The sequence below is a fragment of the Eulemur rufifrons genome, chromosome 7 (genome assembly GCF_041146395.1).
Source record: "Eulemur rufifrons isolate Redbay chromosome 7, OSU_ERuf_1, whole genome shotgun sequence".
Classification (NCBI taxonomy): Eukaryota; Metazoa; Chordata; class Mammalia; order Primates; family Lemuridae; genus Eulemur; species Eulemur rufifrons.
In genome coordinates this window covers 24,770,906-24,789,437 of record NC_090989.1, presented here as the reverse complement: position 1 = coordinate 24,789,437, position 18,532 = coordinate 24,770,906, and the positions used below count along the sequence as shown (strand labels likewise).

Below are 18,532 nucleotides of genomic sequence, written 5' to 3'. Positions count from 1 at the left end.
TAAACTAAATGTGCAATGTTCTTAACATTTAGAGTTTAGAGATTGATAATAGTTTTTCTTAAGAGTATGTTGGAAGGTCTAAGTTGAAAAATACAAATTTGATAGACTTAATTTTGCTCTTTCATATAGCTGTACAACTGGAAATGGCAGAGATATGCAAGTTCATTTCATACAACACAGAAAATCAATAGAAAATAAAGTTATTTGTGAAGAATGTATCTTACAAACTTAGGTTCTAAAAGAAGGAAAACTCAAACTCAGGAACAACTTTGGGTATTTTGCCCCCATCCCAGTTTCTTCTTCAGAAAGTATTTTCTTTGTACTTGCTCTTATGCTCTTTGATTTCTACTATCTTCCTCACCATCTTACAGACATTTTGGACAGAATGTTAAGGCTACTAGTGGCTAGATAGGGATTGGATCGAGCTAAGCTAGTTTGTCAAGAAAAGGAAAACATCAGTAATGGTAGTCTTACTTAGAAACACAATATTGTAATTCTATAAAATAATGTCAGTGCTTACATTTTTCCTCTATTATAGTAAGAGTTAAAGGAATTGACTTTAGAATTAGAAAGACTTAGGTTCAAAACATAGCTCTGGTGTTTACTAGGTATGTGATTTTTCACAGCCACTTAACTGCTCTGAGCCTCAGTTTCCTCATGGCAAAAATAGAGCTAATTTTTATTAAAGGATTTTTTTATAGCACTTATTTACAGAGCATGGCACATATTATGTAAGTATTAAATATTTGCTTAAAAATAAAAATAAGACATAGTAAAAGTGTCCATTGCTAATAACGTTACTGAGGTCTGGAAGAAGGGGCAGAGAGATTGAAAACACAGCAGAGTAGGAGGAAAAAGTCAGTCATAGATGAGCATGCAGGTGCTTCTGAATGTAGGCAATGAACAGAATACCCTAGGCAATGTGAGTGGTCCTACAGTGCGTGCTTTGGACTATTGTCTCTGTGGTACTTTTACTTCCTATATCAAGATAGGTTGTTCCAGACTTACAGTTATTAAATGTAGCCAAAAAAACAAAACGAAGGGCCTACAAGTTAACTTTTCTCCTAATCAGATGGGGAGAGAGGAGCTAAAACCACTGAGAAATGTTCATATCCCAAAATATCAAAATATGTCCTCATCAACTTCTTTTCACAGTTGTAGCATCCAAATGTGGTGTCTGAAGTAATAAAAAGTATTTTCCTAAAAATTAGACATACCACAATGTGCTTCATCTGAGCCATCCTCACAGTGTGGGTAACCGTCACAGAGATTCAGCAGTGGAACACACTCTCCGTTTTCGCACTGAAAATTGTCTTCCTTGCAGGGCTCTATGGGGAAAGAATGTTTATTATACAGGACAAAGAAATTACAAATACATGATTCTGGAGCACAAATACCATTTATGCCCCTTTGCCATAGCACATGGTGGAGCCAGCTTTGATATTGAGCAACACCATACACTTAGCTGTTCAGAATAGCTCAAAAATTGTGTCAAAGCCAAGATGTGTCTCAAGAGAAGTGTGGATGAACCCTCAGGCATCTCCTTTGCAGCAGAGCTTGGGCAATTCCAAGAGATGACTGAGAGTTTTTAGACACATCTCTCCCTCAAAATTCTCTCCCTGATAACTCCGTTCTTCAATAAACTCCTCCACTCAAAATGAACATACAAAAAACAACCCTTGAAATGTTAACCATAGAGAGAGGTTCCCTGGGTTCTCCATCCAAAGGATACTTCCAAATCTCTAAAACAAAGAAATGCAGAAGTTGTATTTTTTGTGGGACCAAAGTTGGACTGGATTGGAAACAGAGAATGCAATTAAAGCTTGGTTGGGTGGGAAAAAGTTGTCACAAAGAAATGGATACTTTACAATAGCAAATAATAAATAATGTGAAAGGAATTTGGGGATGGAGCTCCAAGCAAGTGAAACAGTGTTGAAGACATGGGAATGCCCTTGGCACATGGAGAAACAAAAGGAAAATGAAAGGACTGGGAACTGAGTAGATATGGAGGCCATTTGTTGGTGGTTGTTTCAAGAGTTTGAGCGGTGCAAAAAGAGGCCTACCAGAAATATTCACTGTTTAGAGGAAGTAGGTGCTGTTGCTTCCTGGAACTGTTTGTTCATAAAAAGTTTTATCCCAGGAGAGTCCTCATACCACTGGTAAAGAGATTATGGGTTAGGAGGGACAGCTACTTGCTGGAAGGATACTAGGGACTCTGCTGAGGACCACATGAGATTTGGGTCCCCTGAGAATGGAGGTGGTGGTGGGGTATGGAGAGGCTTAATGTCTTATCCCCTACGAGGCACATGAACAATCATAATCGGGAAGAAAAAGCACTTGATAAAAATAAGGAACAGGGAAACCTCTATTTTGAAAACTATTAGAAAATGTTAAGATAATAATATAACTATTATATTGCTTTCAAGGAGACACAATTCAAGTTAAAATGATTTTAAAAACAAATTGTAAAAATCTCCACGGAGACTTTTTCAATTTATAATGATCAAATGTAATGGCACTTGAAAGGAATCATTCCTGTTGTTTTAAAATCTAAGTTGTAGATCCAAATCCAAGAGCACTGATAAACACCGTTATACTCTAAGGAGGTACTAAATATTACATTTATTAGAAAAAATACCAAATCTGGTTCAGCAGTTATCAATAGCCATCACTTATTTCAGTTATTAAAAAAAAGAGGGTCATTAGAGTTTGTTCTATAAAAGATTAAATAGGGTTTTGAGGGGAGAGTGTTTTCACACAGGGGAGTAGGGGAGCAATCCAAGTGTGGGGTGCCTTAAGAGAACCAGTTCATATTGGGTTGCTCCAAATGAGTGAGGTCAGCATCCCATTTCCCAGCTGAAAGTTTAGTACACTGGAGAACTACAAGAGTTAGTGCTTCCATGGGACTAGTACAGGGGCTTCTAAATTTTTTTGAACTCTGACTTTAGTATGAAATAGATTTTAAATCATAAACTCTAGGACACACAACAGTAAGTGGGTGTGTGTATTGTGCACGTGCACATGCATGTATATAACTAAATTAAAATTTACCCTTATTCTGTTCTATTAATTCAATATAATTCTATTCTATTCTATCCATTCCATTCCACTCCATTCCATGCCATTCCATCACATCTCATTCAATTCCATTCCACTCCCTAACAATGAATGCTGGTAAAAACCCCCAAAATTGATTTGGGGGCCTAATAACCTTGAGTTATTAGGCCAAGATCTGTGCCTGAGTTGAGGAATAAAGGAAGCCTTCAATTAGATGATATGAAAGTTTTAATGGTATATTTGACTGTTTATTTTAATACTTAAAAATGAGCCTTACCCAGTTAAAATAATTTAATACCTGAAATACTTGGAAAAGTGAAAACTTCTTTCTAAAACATCCAGGGGAAAAAAGGAAATTTGAAATAAAATAGAGAAAAACAAAGCTTTTTTGTTTGTTCATACTGTCATTGAAGTCAGTCATTCTTTAAATCAAATATACAGTATACTATCCATGATACCAATAGTGCCATGTATTATTATCTTTATATTCCCAGACCTTGGTAAAATGTCTGTCACAAAGCAGAGAATAAGTAGATATTTATTAAACATTAAGTAAATTAATATATGTTAAAAGATTGATATGCCTTAAAAACCACTATGAACCTTAGTAATAGAGTCTACATAATATAAAGAACTTTTTAAAAATATGATTTCAAAAAATACATTTTAAATTTAAGGCAATTTACTGATAGTAATTCTAGTGATTTGAAAAAGAAAGATTGATTGTATAAATTATGAAGATAAAATTTAAAATTGAATAATATTTAAAATTGAGTGGGGCGGCTAAGACATAGACTCTGGAGTCATATGACCTTGATTTGAGCCTCAATTTGGCCATTTTCTTTTGTGATTTTTTTTGACCTTGGGCAAATAAATTAATCTTTCTGTGACTTAGCTTTCTTGACTGTCAAAGGTGAATAATTACTATTTTTGTCTTTGGTGTACCATGAGAATAAATGTAAAAAAATAATGACATGTATTTGTTATACTAATATGCATACAGTGAAAGCATAATAGATAATATTCTTAACAGCAAAAATAGTAACACTTAAAAATCACATTTTTCACTGATATTTTTAAGTTAACATTCTTACCTCACGTGCTAGTTGTGCTACTTTCCCTTCCAAACAAGCAGATAAACAAGAAAACATACCTAATCCTTTCCTTTTGGTATTTTACAATAATAACTGAAGTTACTTGTATATTTTACTTTATACTTTGAAAAATTCTATATTTTTCAACCCAAATCTAAGTTATCTTAATAAGAAAATACTTTAAGGAAGCATGATTGTTTACACAGACCTTTATATCATGAAAGAAGTAGATTACATACATCAAAATATAATACTATTAGGAAGGTTCTTGTACATGTAATTATCAATTTGTTTCACAAACACATATATTTTAATCAGATTAGTGACATGACAAATGGGCCAAGACAATTATGTATTCTACATGTAAGCTATAATATTTTAACTGACTTTATACTTCATCTTTTAATATTCATTTACCTTTAGAAACAGGAAGGCTTAAAACTAGGTACACAGGTATTTGTATTCATATATTCTATTTTAAATATATACCTTAATATATATTATATTTATTAAAAAAGTTGACAGCACTAATTCCAAGTCCATGATTAAATCTCTTAACATGCTTATAGAATGTTAGTCACCACTAGTTATTTTTAAATTATCTCATTGCTTTTTTTCATAGCTTATTAAAATCATTATGTAAAAATGAGTTCTCAATGACAATTTAATCATAGATAAATTTATAGATAATTGTACTCTTACTAATGTAGTTAGCCTATATTTAATTGGAAAAGCACATGCTAGCTGAATGAAACAAATTTAAATAGCTGAATAAAAATTTGAATAAAAACATGTATAATATAAATATCTGAAAATTGTAATTCCTTAATATACTTTAACCAAAGCTATTAAGGTTATATTCTATGCCTCCAGAAAAAAATAACTTGTTTCTGCAAACTGAATGAAAAAAGGTAGAATGGAGAAAATTGATGTATTATTGCTGAACTGAGTAGAAATTATAAAAGCTGAGGAGAGGTGTAAATAAGCTTTTACAAAATTTTCCTTACATGCATAAACTGAATTTTGATTCTTTGCATCATATAGTAGTTCAGCTTCATTAAGAAGTCTTTAATCTAACAGTTTAAGTCTCTCTGGACCCTGAAATCTTATTTCTGATAGTTTTATGCCCACAGTGAGAGAGGGAAAAGAAATATTGCTAAGAATTGAATTTCCCCATCTTCTTTTTATGAAGTTTCCAAAAGCCCTGCCTCATTTAGTCAACATATGCTTGGTTTTAAACGGAACAAAATTGATCTCTAAGGCACATGCCACACAATCTGGGGAGGGCTCTAAACCCCTAAATGTAATCAGCTGCCACTTCCACAGTTGCCTGATAAGCACTATTGAGTTCCATGGTAAGACTCGGAGTATCAGAAAAGAGCAATGTGGGGACACTTACAAGAGACAGATCTTAATAAATCTATATTACATATACTCTAGTTCAATGGAAATGGAAATGTTAAGAATAGGACAAAGAAAAGGAGATATAAAAATATAGTATACAATTGTGTTATATTTCAATTGAATGCCTTGGAAGGTGTCCCTAAAATATCTCAGAAGATAAGCAAAGCACATAGATTCCTGAACCAATTTTGATGCCTCGTCTATACTTTTTTCTAAAATGACCACCAAGGCAGAGCACCCATAAAACATATTTGTGTGCCCAATCTCTCTTTCTCTTACCCCCAGCTTGATTATCTTCCACTGCCAAATCCCTGTTTCTGTAAGTGGTTTTTAGTCTTCTGGTCTAAAAAATCTTGATGGAAGAAGACTATGCTGATGACAACTCAGCCACCCCATTTTTCACTCCCCAGCAGCATCTGTCTCATGTCCAGGAGGAATGTGAAACTGCACCCCCAGCATATTCACCAGAGAGTGTTGGTTATGGAAGACTCCATTCCAACTTCAATCAAGGGAATTTTCTCTAAAAATAATTTCATAAATAACATAAGAATAGTAACTGATATCTAGCTATAGGGCAAACAAATAAAACTTGGTATCTCTTTTGTGCTGAGAGTGATAGATTATGCTTTTTTTGGTTTTATCTTGAATAAAAATTGCTTGTAATTTTTTACAAAATCTTTGATGGTGTATCTGTTTCATTATAAGAATACAAAACAGAAAATAACAAATGCTGGCAAGGATGCAGAGAAAGGGGCACAGTAGTACATTGTTGGTGGGAATGTAAAATAGTACAGCCACTATGGAAAACTATATGGATGTTTCTCAAAAAACTAAAAGTAAAACTATCATATGATGCAGCAATACCACTGCTGGATATATATCTAAAAGAAAGGAAATCAGTAGATTGAAGAGATATCTGCACTTGACTATTTATTGCAGCACTATTCACAATTGTCAGGATATGGAATCAACTCAAGTGTCCATCAATGGTTAAATGGATAAAGAAAATGTGGCACATATCCACAATGAAATACTATTCTGCTACAAAAAGGAATGAAATTTTTTTATTTGAAACAACATGCATGGAACTGGAGGAAGTTATGTTAAGTGAAATAAGCCAGGCACAGAAAAACAAATGTCACACATTCTCATTCATATGTGAGAACCAAAGAAAATTGATGTCTTGGAGACAGTGAATAGAATGGTGGTTACCAAAGGCTGGGAAAGGTAGTGGAGAAGGGGAGATAAAAACGGTGTGGTTAATGGGTATAAAAATACAGTTAGAAGGAATAAGATCTAGTGTTTGACAGCACATTAAAGCAATCATAGTTGCCAATAATTTGTTATATATTTCAAAACAACTAGAAAAAGAAGATTTGGAATGTTCCCAACACAAAGATATGACAAAATGTTTTAAAAACTTAGAAATATCATTTCTTTGTTTTGTTTTGTTTAGTTTAAGAGATGGAGGCTTAAATTGTCACCCAGGCTGGAGTGCAGTCAGTGGCATGATCCTAGTTCACTGTAATATCAAGTTCCTGGGCTCAAGCGATCCTCCCACCTCAGCCTCCCAAGTAGCTGAGACTACAGACATATGTCACAACACCGGGCTAATTTTTTAAAAAAAATTTTTGTAGAGATGGGGTCTCACCATGTTGCCCAGGCTGCTTTTGGACTCCTAGCCTCAAGCAATCCTTGTACCTCGGCCTTCCAAAGTGCTGGGATTATAGGTATGAGCCACTAAGCCCAGCCCATTTCACTGTTTTTAACATTTATTAAATGAGTGAAATATAAAGCTGATCTTATTGTTAACACTTTTGAAAAATAATTATATTTATTCTGTTTAGGAATGTGCAGAAAAATTTTCCTCTTCAAATTTAAAACTTCACACAAGAAATGTTCATAACACTGATTCCTGCTGATTAATTTTTTTATAGAACATAGTAAAACCATGATTTTTCAAATAATTTTAATCACTTCCAGAAAGTATAGAAGTTTCACTTTATTGTAACTTTCACTGTTAGTTTTCCTCTGTTTTTTCTTTTTTCCTTTGAGAATATCTATTGCTTTCAATTGTGGTTTGGTGTTCTTTCTGGCATACTCATTACAGATCCTTATATTTTTCCATTTCTTTATCTGTTATTTTTGGATTCTTCATCATGCTTTCCTGCAGCAATTTTTGTGTAAATGAGGGTGTTTTGGCACCAGAATTTTTGAATAGTTATGCAATTGACCGGAAAACTACGTGGTTCACATTATTAACAAAGACCTCTAATCATATCAGAAAGAATAATTTGATTATGGCAGAATTTCACAGAAACTTGCTCTTGCCAAAGATAGTCATTATATTTTAAATTTCTTGGGAGGAGACCATGTTATAATGTCATTTATGGGAGCAAGTGCTGATCAAGGACTATTCTATCAGGAGCTAAAAATTATATATTAATTTTAAAAAATTAAAGTCATAATTTCAAGTATAAAAATAATCATGAAGCCATTTTGTGTTTTTTCTGTTACCTGGTGTTTCTTATTAACTAATTTGTTTTCTGAATAACTATAAGAACCAATTAGCTTTTTATCAAACAATACACACCCAAAGTCTTTTTTACCTTAAAAGTATTATGTCCATCTATACTTCAAAAGTATCATCAAAAAAACCAAATGATCAACATAAATTAAAATTAAAATAATAGAAGCATCACAAAGAGAAGGAAACTGAAATAGTAGATAAAATATTGAGAGACAAACATGGCTATAACAAACATGGCTATAGCAGCAACAAAATTATCCAGGGACAGGATTCGTGACTCAATTCAAAATGACATTTTCAAAATTATCTTGATTGATATTTTCCAAAATAATGATTTAATTTTCTTCTATGTTAAGTTATGATTACACACAAACACACACATAAATGTGCACATACATATTTATATAAATATATTTTTGTTATATTTTCATGTCAATGTATTTTCTTCCTACTACCTAACAAAATCATGTCATTTTCTATATTTCCTGTACCCTATTATAAGATAAATTCTAATTTTCTATAGATCTGAAAGTCTTTATTTCTTGTCTTTTACGTTATACATTTTTCATAGATATTAATGTTTTTATTTGTTTACTTCACTAATTGATTCTTTTTGGTTGATTAATGTCACTGTTGCTTGTAAGTCAAAAGATAGGCTTCTAAAATGAATCACAAAATGCAGAAAGGCAGATTAGTTAATTGGGCTACCACTCACTTCTACCTAAGTTGCATAGATAATAAAAATTTTGGCTTATTTTCAGGGCCAGGGGGTAGACCAGATACAGGTTAACTTCCTTATTTGCCATAAAGCTGAAAACAGAGAGCTTTCTGGGATGGAGTCAAAAGGTCTAGGGCAGTTGTGAGTGGGGAAACAGATATAAACATAACTTAATTGCACAATTGGATTTGGAATTAGATAATAGGCCAGATGAGGATCAATCATCCAACCCTACCTCTTTTCTAAATATTCCAACGAAAGACATCTATTCCATAGATATTCCTATGTAAAGGAAAGAGAGATGTAGGAAATAACATGTATTCTGTCTTTCTGACATATTTACACCTAGAAAGAACCACTGAATTGTGGGGCAATGGTATAAGGAAAATTATAGTCTAAGGGGAGCAGCAAGTTTTTAAAAATTTCTCTGTAGATTTTTGAGTGAAAAAGATATATCCTGTATATATGAATATAAAGAAATACACACACACACACACACACACACTCACACATACACATATCCCATGATGAGCAGGCCACTATTTTGTTTGTTCCTGCTGATTATATTATAGACATAATAAAACATATGGGTGAGAAGGTTGTGCATGCCAGCAAATAGCATTAAATTCCTTTATTGCTGTGCTTTACACTGGTTTTCTCTAATACGTTAATGATGTTAATTTTTTAGCTGAATGTTGTTGGCATTCCAACAGCTCATTTGCCTGTTTCCCCCTTTGCTCTCTGAAAATGCTCTTGGCAAAGTTAACATGACAGACATCTTCCTTCCTTACAGGGCCAAATGCCCCAGTTTAATGTTTAATGCAGCCCTCTTCAGTGGACAAAATTGAAGACTCTTTACACACCAGAGAAGTGCAACTAGATTTGCTGAAAACTGTTGTGGTTTCCTGCTTTGAACAAACTCAGCTGATGGCTATACATATTTAAAGGAAGGAAGAAAATCTTCATTAAGATGAGAAAGAATGAGTGTCTTAGATTGCAAACATTGAAATCATGGTTTAGACCTTGGAATCCTGTTCACTTTTATTGTTTTCTTACAAAAGTTATTGTGCAATGTGTAATCTTGAGGCTCTTACCTGGAATACCCAAGTTATAGCCAGTAGTGAAGTTTGCTTTAAATCCTCCTTTTGCCACACTGCTGTCAGTGATTAAAAGCACTGTCATTCTATTGGTGGTAGAGAACACGTCCTCTACTGGACCAGGCCCTGTGTACACAGCTGTTCCAAAGGAAAATTAGATAATCAGGGAGATGATCTCTTGACTTTACAAGGAAGTATATCCCTTATTTCAGTTTCATCTTCCAGATGTAGGGCTACCTGCTGCATGGCTTGCTTATGAAGCAGTCACAAGTAAATAAATGTGTACATTCTTTTACATTTTGACACGGCTTCAACAAAAGAAACTTCTCTAGTGATCTTTTTTTTTTTATATTACATTATTTGCAGTTTCTGCAGTTCTGTAATTTAATAATGAATTACTCATAGTATTATCTGGCTTAGCACCATGACTATTCAAGGGTCATGTTATCCCAGAGAAACAACTGATTACTTTTAAAACCTTTATGTTAATAAAACAATGGAGCTTATAACCTCCTTTATAAATTTTGACCAAATTTATTTGGTATTTTTTCTTAGTTGAATCATAAACCTAATCTGAAGGATGTATTAATTAGAGATAGATAACGTAAACCTACAAGGTAGTTTTCAAAAGTTTTACCACTAATCTCTGGGCTTGGGGATTTCATAAACAATGAAATACTCTTTATTAAATAGTACTTCAGCTAATTAAAAAATACATTCAGGCTGGGCACAGTGGCTCACGCCTATAATCCTAGCACTTTGAGAGGCCTAAGTGGGAGGATCACTTGAGGCCAGGAGTTACATATCAGCCTAAGCAAGAGCAAGACCCCATCTATACAAAAAATAGAAAATTAGCTGGGCTTCCTGGCACACACCTATAGTCCCAGCTACTTGGAGGGCTGAGGGAGGAGATCACTTGAACTATAATAATGCCACTGCACTCTAGCCCCAGAGGTAACAGAGGGAGACCCTGCCCCGTCAAAAAAAATGCATTCTTCTTTTTAAATATTTTACATATTAGAAGCCCTAAAGTGATTCTGTTTTTAAAAGAACTCTCTGCCTACAAAATTGAAAGCCATGATTCTAAGAGCCTTCTAGAATTCTTATTTACTTTTTAATATTTATGTAAGTATTAAGAGGTAGAATGACAATTTTGTTGTTTTTCTTCAATCATGAGAACTCTAAAGCTTTTATTAGGACAATTTGACCTGATAATGGGAAAACTTCTCCAAATGTGTTTATAAATGTGTACACAAAAAGCAAATTTGAAGTTTCTCTGCTCTTGCTAGCCTCCTAGTCCCACAAAGACTTTCGTTGTTTATTTGTTCTGTGTGTGGCTCTCAAAATCTTCTCCCAAGAAGTTTGTACTGTGGAGCTTTGTGGGATTTTGCCAAAGAACTCTACATAAAAAGACTGATGTATTATAGAGCTGGGGAACCTTCTTTGCGATCCTCCCCCTTCATGTGCTTGAGAAGTTTTCTATGGAGTCTTCATCCATTGGTTACAATGTTCATGGGATTGCATCTTGATTGCATGGCTATCAGGCCAGAGTTTATAATACATGATTAATATGAGTTTAAAGCAGAGTTAGATAAAACGCTTTTAGTCATAAAGTTTGCTCATTCATGCCAGCTGATCCTTTAAGCTTCTTTATAATTTAATGTGTAATTTATCAAGAGATACTTCTTTCTTAAAAATTAGTAGTAGTTAAATAAGATATCAGCTATTATGTTTGACTGATAGCTTTTTAATGCATCAACATGTACTTTATGATCTAGGCATAAAAATATCCTCTAGAATAGTACATTCCCTCCATGCTTATTAAAAATTAATAATCAATAAGTGATAGGGAAAATCAACTTTGGCCAATTTTTGAGTCATTCTTAGACACCTATATAGTAGCAGCTAGTACTAGAGACACAGCTAATCAAATAATAATAAAATATAAAATAAAAAATCCTTTAAAAAATTTTTGTAACAAACACAATTTGTTTGTATATTTTGAAGTAAAATAAAACCTGATTGAATAGCTATCTTTGGACATCTGATGTACACATGATGCATAGAGAACTGCACAATAGGTATCCTCAGCTCTTAGTCTCCAACGTAAGTGCTTGTTGTAGGCAATTAATACCAGCTGGTAAGAACTAATGACGCAAAAATATTATTCCTTCTTTGCCAAGAATGCTCAAGAAGACTATTACTTTGTCACGATTGCAAACATACCCCACATTGAAAGCTCCACATAAACTCATGTTACCCTACTGTTGTATTTTCAATTTAGTAGCTGTAGAAGAGTGATTACATTTACTGAGAAATGCTCTATCAGTACAACATCTTGAACTATACAACTTTCACAATATTCAAATTGCAGACTTACCTAAAAACAAGGAATCATCTTCTCCTCCATCTCTGATTTCAACTACATCTTCAATATTTTCTAAGTCAAATTCTTGAAAATGAAGTTGTATGTTTTTTCCCTTTTGTGCATTTAAAATCCAAACACCTTAAAAATACCAAATAACAACACTTAATTTGAAGCACACTTTTGATTTCCCTTAAAAGCTTCACTCTCTTGAGAATTTCAAATCACTTTCAAAGATATTTTTCTATTCCATGACAACCAATATTCCAAGCCATTTTTTTTTCTTTTTGGTGAGAAAACAAATTGGCTTAGTCATGAATATTTATAGTAAAATTTCAATTAAATTTGAAAGTATTTAGTATAATTAAATATTTTATTTTATATAAAATAGAATACTTTAATCAAAAGATGCAAATAGCCTTTTACTCCTACAATATAAAATTTATAAATATCAAAAGATACTGATATTCTAGTTTCATCCATTTAATTTTCCATGATTAAATTTAGAAGAAAATTAGATGTTTAAAACACAATTTTTAGAACACACAAGCTTTAATGTTTATTTAAACATTTTTTGCATTTGTTTATATATATTGTAAGATGGTAGTTCATTTTGAAAAAAACAAAACAAAACAAATTTATCAGCATCAATCAATAAACATCCCTTGTTTTTTGATTCTTTAAATGATTCAGCTTCCGGATTCTGTTCTAGGCCATTTTTTATTCTCTATGAGCGTTCTCCTTCACTGTGAAGGAATATAACTTCACCTATATAGTAATGATTTCTAAGTCTTTATTTGCTGCACTTCTTTTTGAGAAGTAGAAAAATTTATCCAAGTATTTACTATATATGGATGTACATATCTCAAATCCAACATGTTCTAAAGGAAATGTGGAATTGTCTCTTTTGCAAACTCATTGCTCTTCTTTTTCTTTCTATCACAGTGCATAGCACAAGTAATCATCCATGCACAGTTGTCTACACCAGAAACCTGGACATCTTCCTGATCTTTCTCCTACCACAACCAATCAATCCTATATCCCTTGAATCCCATTTACTTCTCAACATCCTTTGCCACTAACAGAGTTCAAATCACTGTTGTTTCTCTTCTTCTAATTGGTGGTGCTGATGTCTCTCCTCCCTTACCATCTTTCTCTGATACTACAGACAGATGGAGCTATCTAAAATGCACACTGATTTATTTTATCACTATCTTCCCGTAAATTCTTCTAAGTCTCCCCAGTGCTCTCAGAATAAAATCCAAACTTCATAACGTGGTGCATAAGCTCTTCGCACATCCAATTTTACCTGTTACCATTATTTAATTTTCCTTGGAGAGTCAAGAAAAAGTATGTTAAGGATTTTCCATCTCTCCACAGCATTCTGCCTTTACCCTTATTATAACAGTACCTTGGACATTTTGAGTGCCTGATAATTTATCTGAATGCCCATCTACACCGTGCTATATTTGTTTCTTCTTTACTTCAGTGCTAACAAATAAAGTACTCAATAAATATTTGTTGAATAAGTCAAAAAATTAATGCATTTCTCCAAATTGTTTCAATGTTCCGTTGCTTTTTGGATTTTTCAGATCATTACTTTGTTCAAATGATATGTTTAAAAGATATCTTTAGTGTGAAGCAGAGATGATAATCTAAACAAGTCAAATTAGATTAATGGATGTTTATTGTTTTGGATCAGATCTCTCCCTCTAATAGTGACCCTATTCACCTATGAAAGTGATGCCTATCTTTTGAGCATCCGAAGGAAGAAAAGTTCTCGTTTTCTAACAACACATTTTTCACTGCCATTGGGACATTTCTTTCACTAACAGAATTCTCCTTTTAGATTAGTGTTTCTAGCGAGGCATTGCCATGGGAAGAACAAGTCTGTTCCCAGACTTGCTGAAGTGGAATCTTTGTAGGATGGCCTGGGGAAACTGCATATTTAACACAATCCCTATGCAGCTTTATATGCATTTCTCTAGTTAGGAACATTGACTAGAAATAGCTTTTGTGCAGTTTTAGCAAACTATTCTTCCCTCTGGATTTAGATTCTTTAGTGATCCTCCCTATAATTTTTTATACTGGATATCTAATCACATTACTCTAGCTGTCTGCTTTATTGACTCTATTGTATTTGCTAAAGGTGTGGATGTCACAATTGGCTCTTAACTTTTCATACTTTCCATTGACTTTGTTCTATGGAACTGCAAACTTCTTAAACACACTACAAACATGACATGCATAAACAAGGTGAGTGATTTAGAGAGCTCTACCTGGTGTGAGGCTGGCTCTTTCATTGTGGTTATTCAACTTGCAAATTTGGAATTATAATAATGGCACCTACTTCAAAGAATTTGTAAGAATTAACTGATAGAATGTATATTAAGCATTAGCATAGTGCCTGGAATAAAATAAATCTTAAAAATATTTAACAATTATTGTTGTTATTTTTCTTACATTAAGCAATCTCATAGGTGGATGTGGTAGGTGTATCTATGTTTGACAAATTCATAATCTACTTTGCTGTTTTTAGGGGGGCATCTAATCTTCATATATTTGTTTCTGATGACCTGGAAAAGAAATGACTCACAGAAAGCCTGATTAGGGTAGCTGTTTGGAAAGTTCGTAGAACTGAATGTTGTATTTGGCTCCCACAGTTCAAAAGGTCCTCCGCAGTCCGCTGAAAAGGAAAGCAATAAAAAAATCATTAGTAACACACTGTTTATTTTAGAGCAATAATACTGCATGCTACCACATTTCTAATTATATTTCTTAGAATACTAGTTTTGACAAATATATCTTAAGAGTTCATGTAAGGATAAACTTTGCAACTTAAGTAAAGGAAAAATACAGATAAATAGGTTTCTTCATTGAAGATCTTTTAAAAACCTTTAATAGTCTTATGGCTTTTGTTAATCTCCAAGAGAGCATAATAGTGTGCAGCTTATCCCAAAATGATTTGTGCAAAGGAACATTTTTGGCAATCATCTTTTATAAACAGACTTTGTGAAATAACGTATCAAATTCCTGTTGTAGAAAAAAATGAATGTTTATATTAGGACAAATCCTCTATCTGCTACTCTCTTATGAGAAGGGCTAGTAAATCACTAATCTTGAATTTCTTGTTTTTTATTTTCTTGTTTTTTTTCCTTTCTTTTTAAAATTTTTCTTCTTTTGGTAGCATTGGGGGAAAGGCTTATTATCCTGTATACTGAAGCATTTGACAGTCAGGAAAGGGACACAGACTAAAGCCCTACCTGCTTAATAATTGCCCTGGACTGATCTGGTAGCCAACATTGTCCAGAGGTCAAACTGGTTGAGCTTAAGGTAAATTTATTAGAACAATACAGCGCAGATCTTCCAGTTCAGAGTATGATGTTTTAAGTACATAGATTAACTTTATGAAATTTTAAGCAAATTTTATATTTATCTTCTTATTTATTAGAAACAAGTTCTAAAGCAATATAAAAATTTATCAACCACTTTTAAGTATCCCAATTCTATCTCATTCTTGTTACCATTATTATATTTAAAAATATGATCAAAAGAATAAATGTAATTTAATTTGAAGAATATAGAAAACTGTGATAAATATATTTTCCTATAATTAAAGGCAGATGATAATGAAATTGTTTACCACCAATAAACTAGAAATCATATAGGAGGGTTAATTAAGTGTCTCCACACCTAGGGCAGTGTCTTTAGTCGTACCTTCTTCCATGATCTCTCTTTTATATATCATTTGCCTTATTTATGTAAATAATTTGAAATTCATTTGCATCTTCCAAATTTGTATGTAACAAGCTTTTTATATTTGGGGTTCATTATGTGTACAATAGGACAGAGAGAGTCAATTACTCTGACTCAATAGCTGTATCCTTGCCAACATGTCCTGTTCTGTAAGGTGGTAGATCATGGTCTTGTCTTACATGCCTTCCCAGGCCCGATTTGTCCAGGCCCAGAGGAACTTATCAAAATAATAAAAACCTCTTACAAAACCTTATTCTTTGCAAAGAATTTTTATGCAAATTGTCTCATCTGGGAAGAGAACATGATATACAAAAGGAAGATGTGTTGAAGTTGCTAGATCAAAATTGTGGTTCTGAGCTAGTTGTCTTTTGGAGACTTGGTTTTCTCATACATAAAAGAGATATATATTAAGGATTTGGGGGGATTGATGTAAAAATCAGAGAAAATTTATAAATAATACCTATGCATTACCTGGCATACTCAGTACCAGTTTTCAAATCATCCTTGTGGATTAGGTATTTGCTATTATTATTTCAGTTTAAGTGGACTATCTGAAGACTGGAGATAGTCAGCTACTTGCTAATGTTGTACACATACAACTAGAGTCAAAGTCAAGACGTCAACCCAGTTAATCTCAAACTCATCCCATAGTACATTACTGTCTCCCACTGGGTTGATTAAACTCTGAATTATCTCCACTATCTGGTCTACGCCATAGGCAGAGTTTAGATTGAGTCTCAATAAGTGGCATTTGATAGGTGTATGACTAAAAGAAGGACGACAGAAGAGAATGTGGATGAAAGCACTGAAAAGTAAGGTCAAGGATGGATAGATCTAGAAGGAAGAAATCAGTATATACAAGGTGCTGAAGGCATTTAAATTAAACAATGAACAGTAATGCAGAAATAAGGGCAGGTTCTCTATTGGAATCTAATGTTCTCTTTGATTATGAAACTAATTTGTAAGATTACTGAAGAAGGATCTATCACAACCCTATAACCTCTCTACATACACATAATGCATTTAATTTTAATAATTATCAACTGCTATGAAATGCTTCCTTTAATCCTCAGTGAGACCAGTGAAGGAGGGAAAGTGTTACTGCTGGGACAAAAATTTCACTGCAAATTACACACTGGGGGAAGCCAACTCTTCCTATTTCACAAAGTTAGCTGTGGCCAATGGTTTTTATTGTTTTATTTTATTATTTTATTTTATTTTTACCATTATTCTCATTTTCTCTTCAAGGAACAGGAAAATTTCAAAATCTTATATTCTCAATAGAGTAAATAGCCGACATTTGGAAAATGCATTGAATTTTTCACATAACCTAGCACTTAGTGCATCATATGTAAAGATGTGTAGGTAGGACTTTAATAAACACACAACCCGAACTCAAATGTTGTCAAGTATAATTGTTAAGCCTGTCAAGGCAGGCAGTTTCCTCAGCATTTCTCCACTAAATAGAAGTCCTGGAAAACTTGTTCCTTTAAAATACTTAAGAAGTATTTTTGAAATGCATTTGAATTACAATTTCGTATCAAATAACTGACCAGTAAGACACCTCCGATGCTTGCCCTGTTAAGATGTATCAGTTACTCTCTGCATGTAAATGACTGTAAGGAATTGGCAAAAGCGCTTTAAGCTGCTCTAAAGGTGATGACACAATTTATTGCAATGGTGGTGCTGCTATTGTGGAGACGTGGCATATGCTTCTTGATAGAGGAGCCAAAGATTCATGAGATGTAATTCCAGATATCACAGTCATACAGTGTCATTAGATAAACCATCGCCACCCAGAGAATGTGAGTAAAATAGCTTGTCTTGTACAGGGAATGCTCTTCATTTAAAGTGTTAAACTCTTTCATTTTTCTTTTTCTGGGAGCTATTCTCTCAAACATTTGTATTCTGATTAATTTCCTACCATGCCAGTAGGGATTTTCACTACATACACTATGTAAATAACATGCAGTATTTGGCAAAGTGGTTGTCAGGGATTGCTATTTTCCTTGAGGCGTGTCATTTTAAATCTATGCTTAAGTTTCTGACGTCCAGGAGACATGCATCAACGTGGAGGCATTTACTGTGGGGGTAGAAAGGAGGAGAGCCTACCTTTCACTTACAATAAGAGGATTCCAATTAAAGATATTTGTGGCAAAATTAGAAATGAGGATACGGAAAAATAGGTTTTTGACTGATACTTTTATGTGAGGCAAATAACAGATGTAGCTTGTAGCTTGAAAAATAATACCTCTTATTGATGTTTGAATATGTTGAGTGGCTAATTTTCAAAATCAGCAATTATTTTTTATTATCATAATAATAGATAACAAATTCTTTGGTATTACAGAGAACATTTTAAAAGTTTAGGCTGCAATCTAAAATGAAATGTTTCAGGAAAATTTTGTGTTCAGTTTATAAAATATATTTCCATTAACAAGTTGGACTGACCAGCCATGAGGTAAATATTTTTATTACATTTCTGACACTAAAATTCAAATTTTCATTCCC

The 18,532-nt window shown here is 33.3% G+C and overlaps 1 protein-coding gene across 1 annotated transcript in view; it reads right to left on the bottom strand.

Moving 5' to 3' along the window:
• The window catches only part of TMPRSS15 (transmembrane serine protease 15), a 140,811-nt gene that overhangs the window by 34,701 nt on the left and 87,578 nt on the right, over nt 1–18,532 (bottom strand). Inside the window, exons 14-17 of the mRNA XM_069471949.1 lie at nt 14,862–14,951; nt 12,281–12,406; nt 9,898–10,038; nt 1,218–1,328 (exon numbers count right to left, since the gene is read on the bottom strand). Coding sequence (XP_069328050.1) covers nt 1,218–1,328; nt 9,898–10,038; nt 12,281–12,406; nt 14,862–14,951 — 468 coding nt within the window. The remainder of the gene's footprint in view (nt 1–1,217; nt 1,329–9,897; nt 10,039–12,280; nt 12,407–14,861; nt 14,952–18,532) is intronic.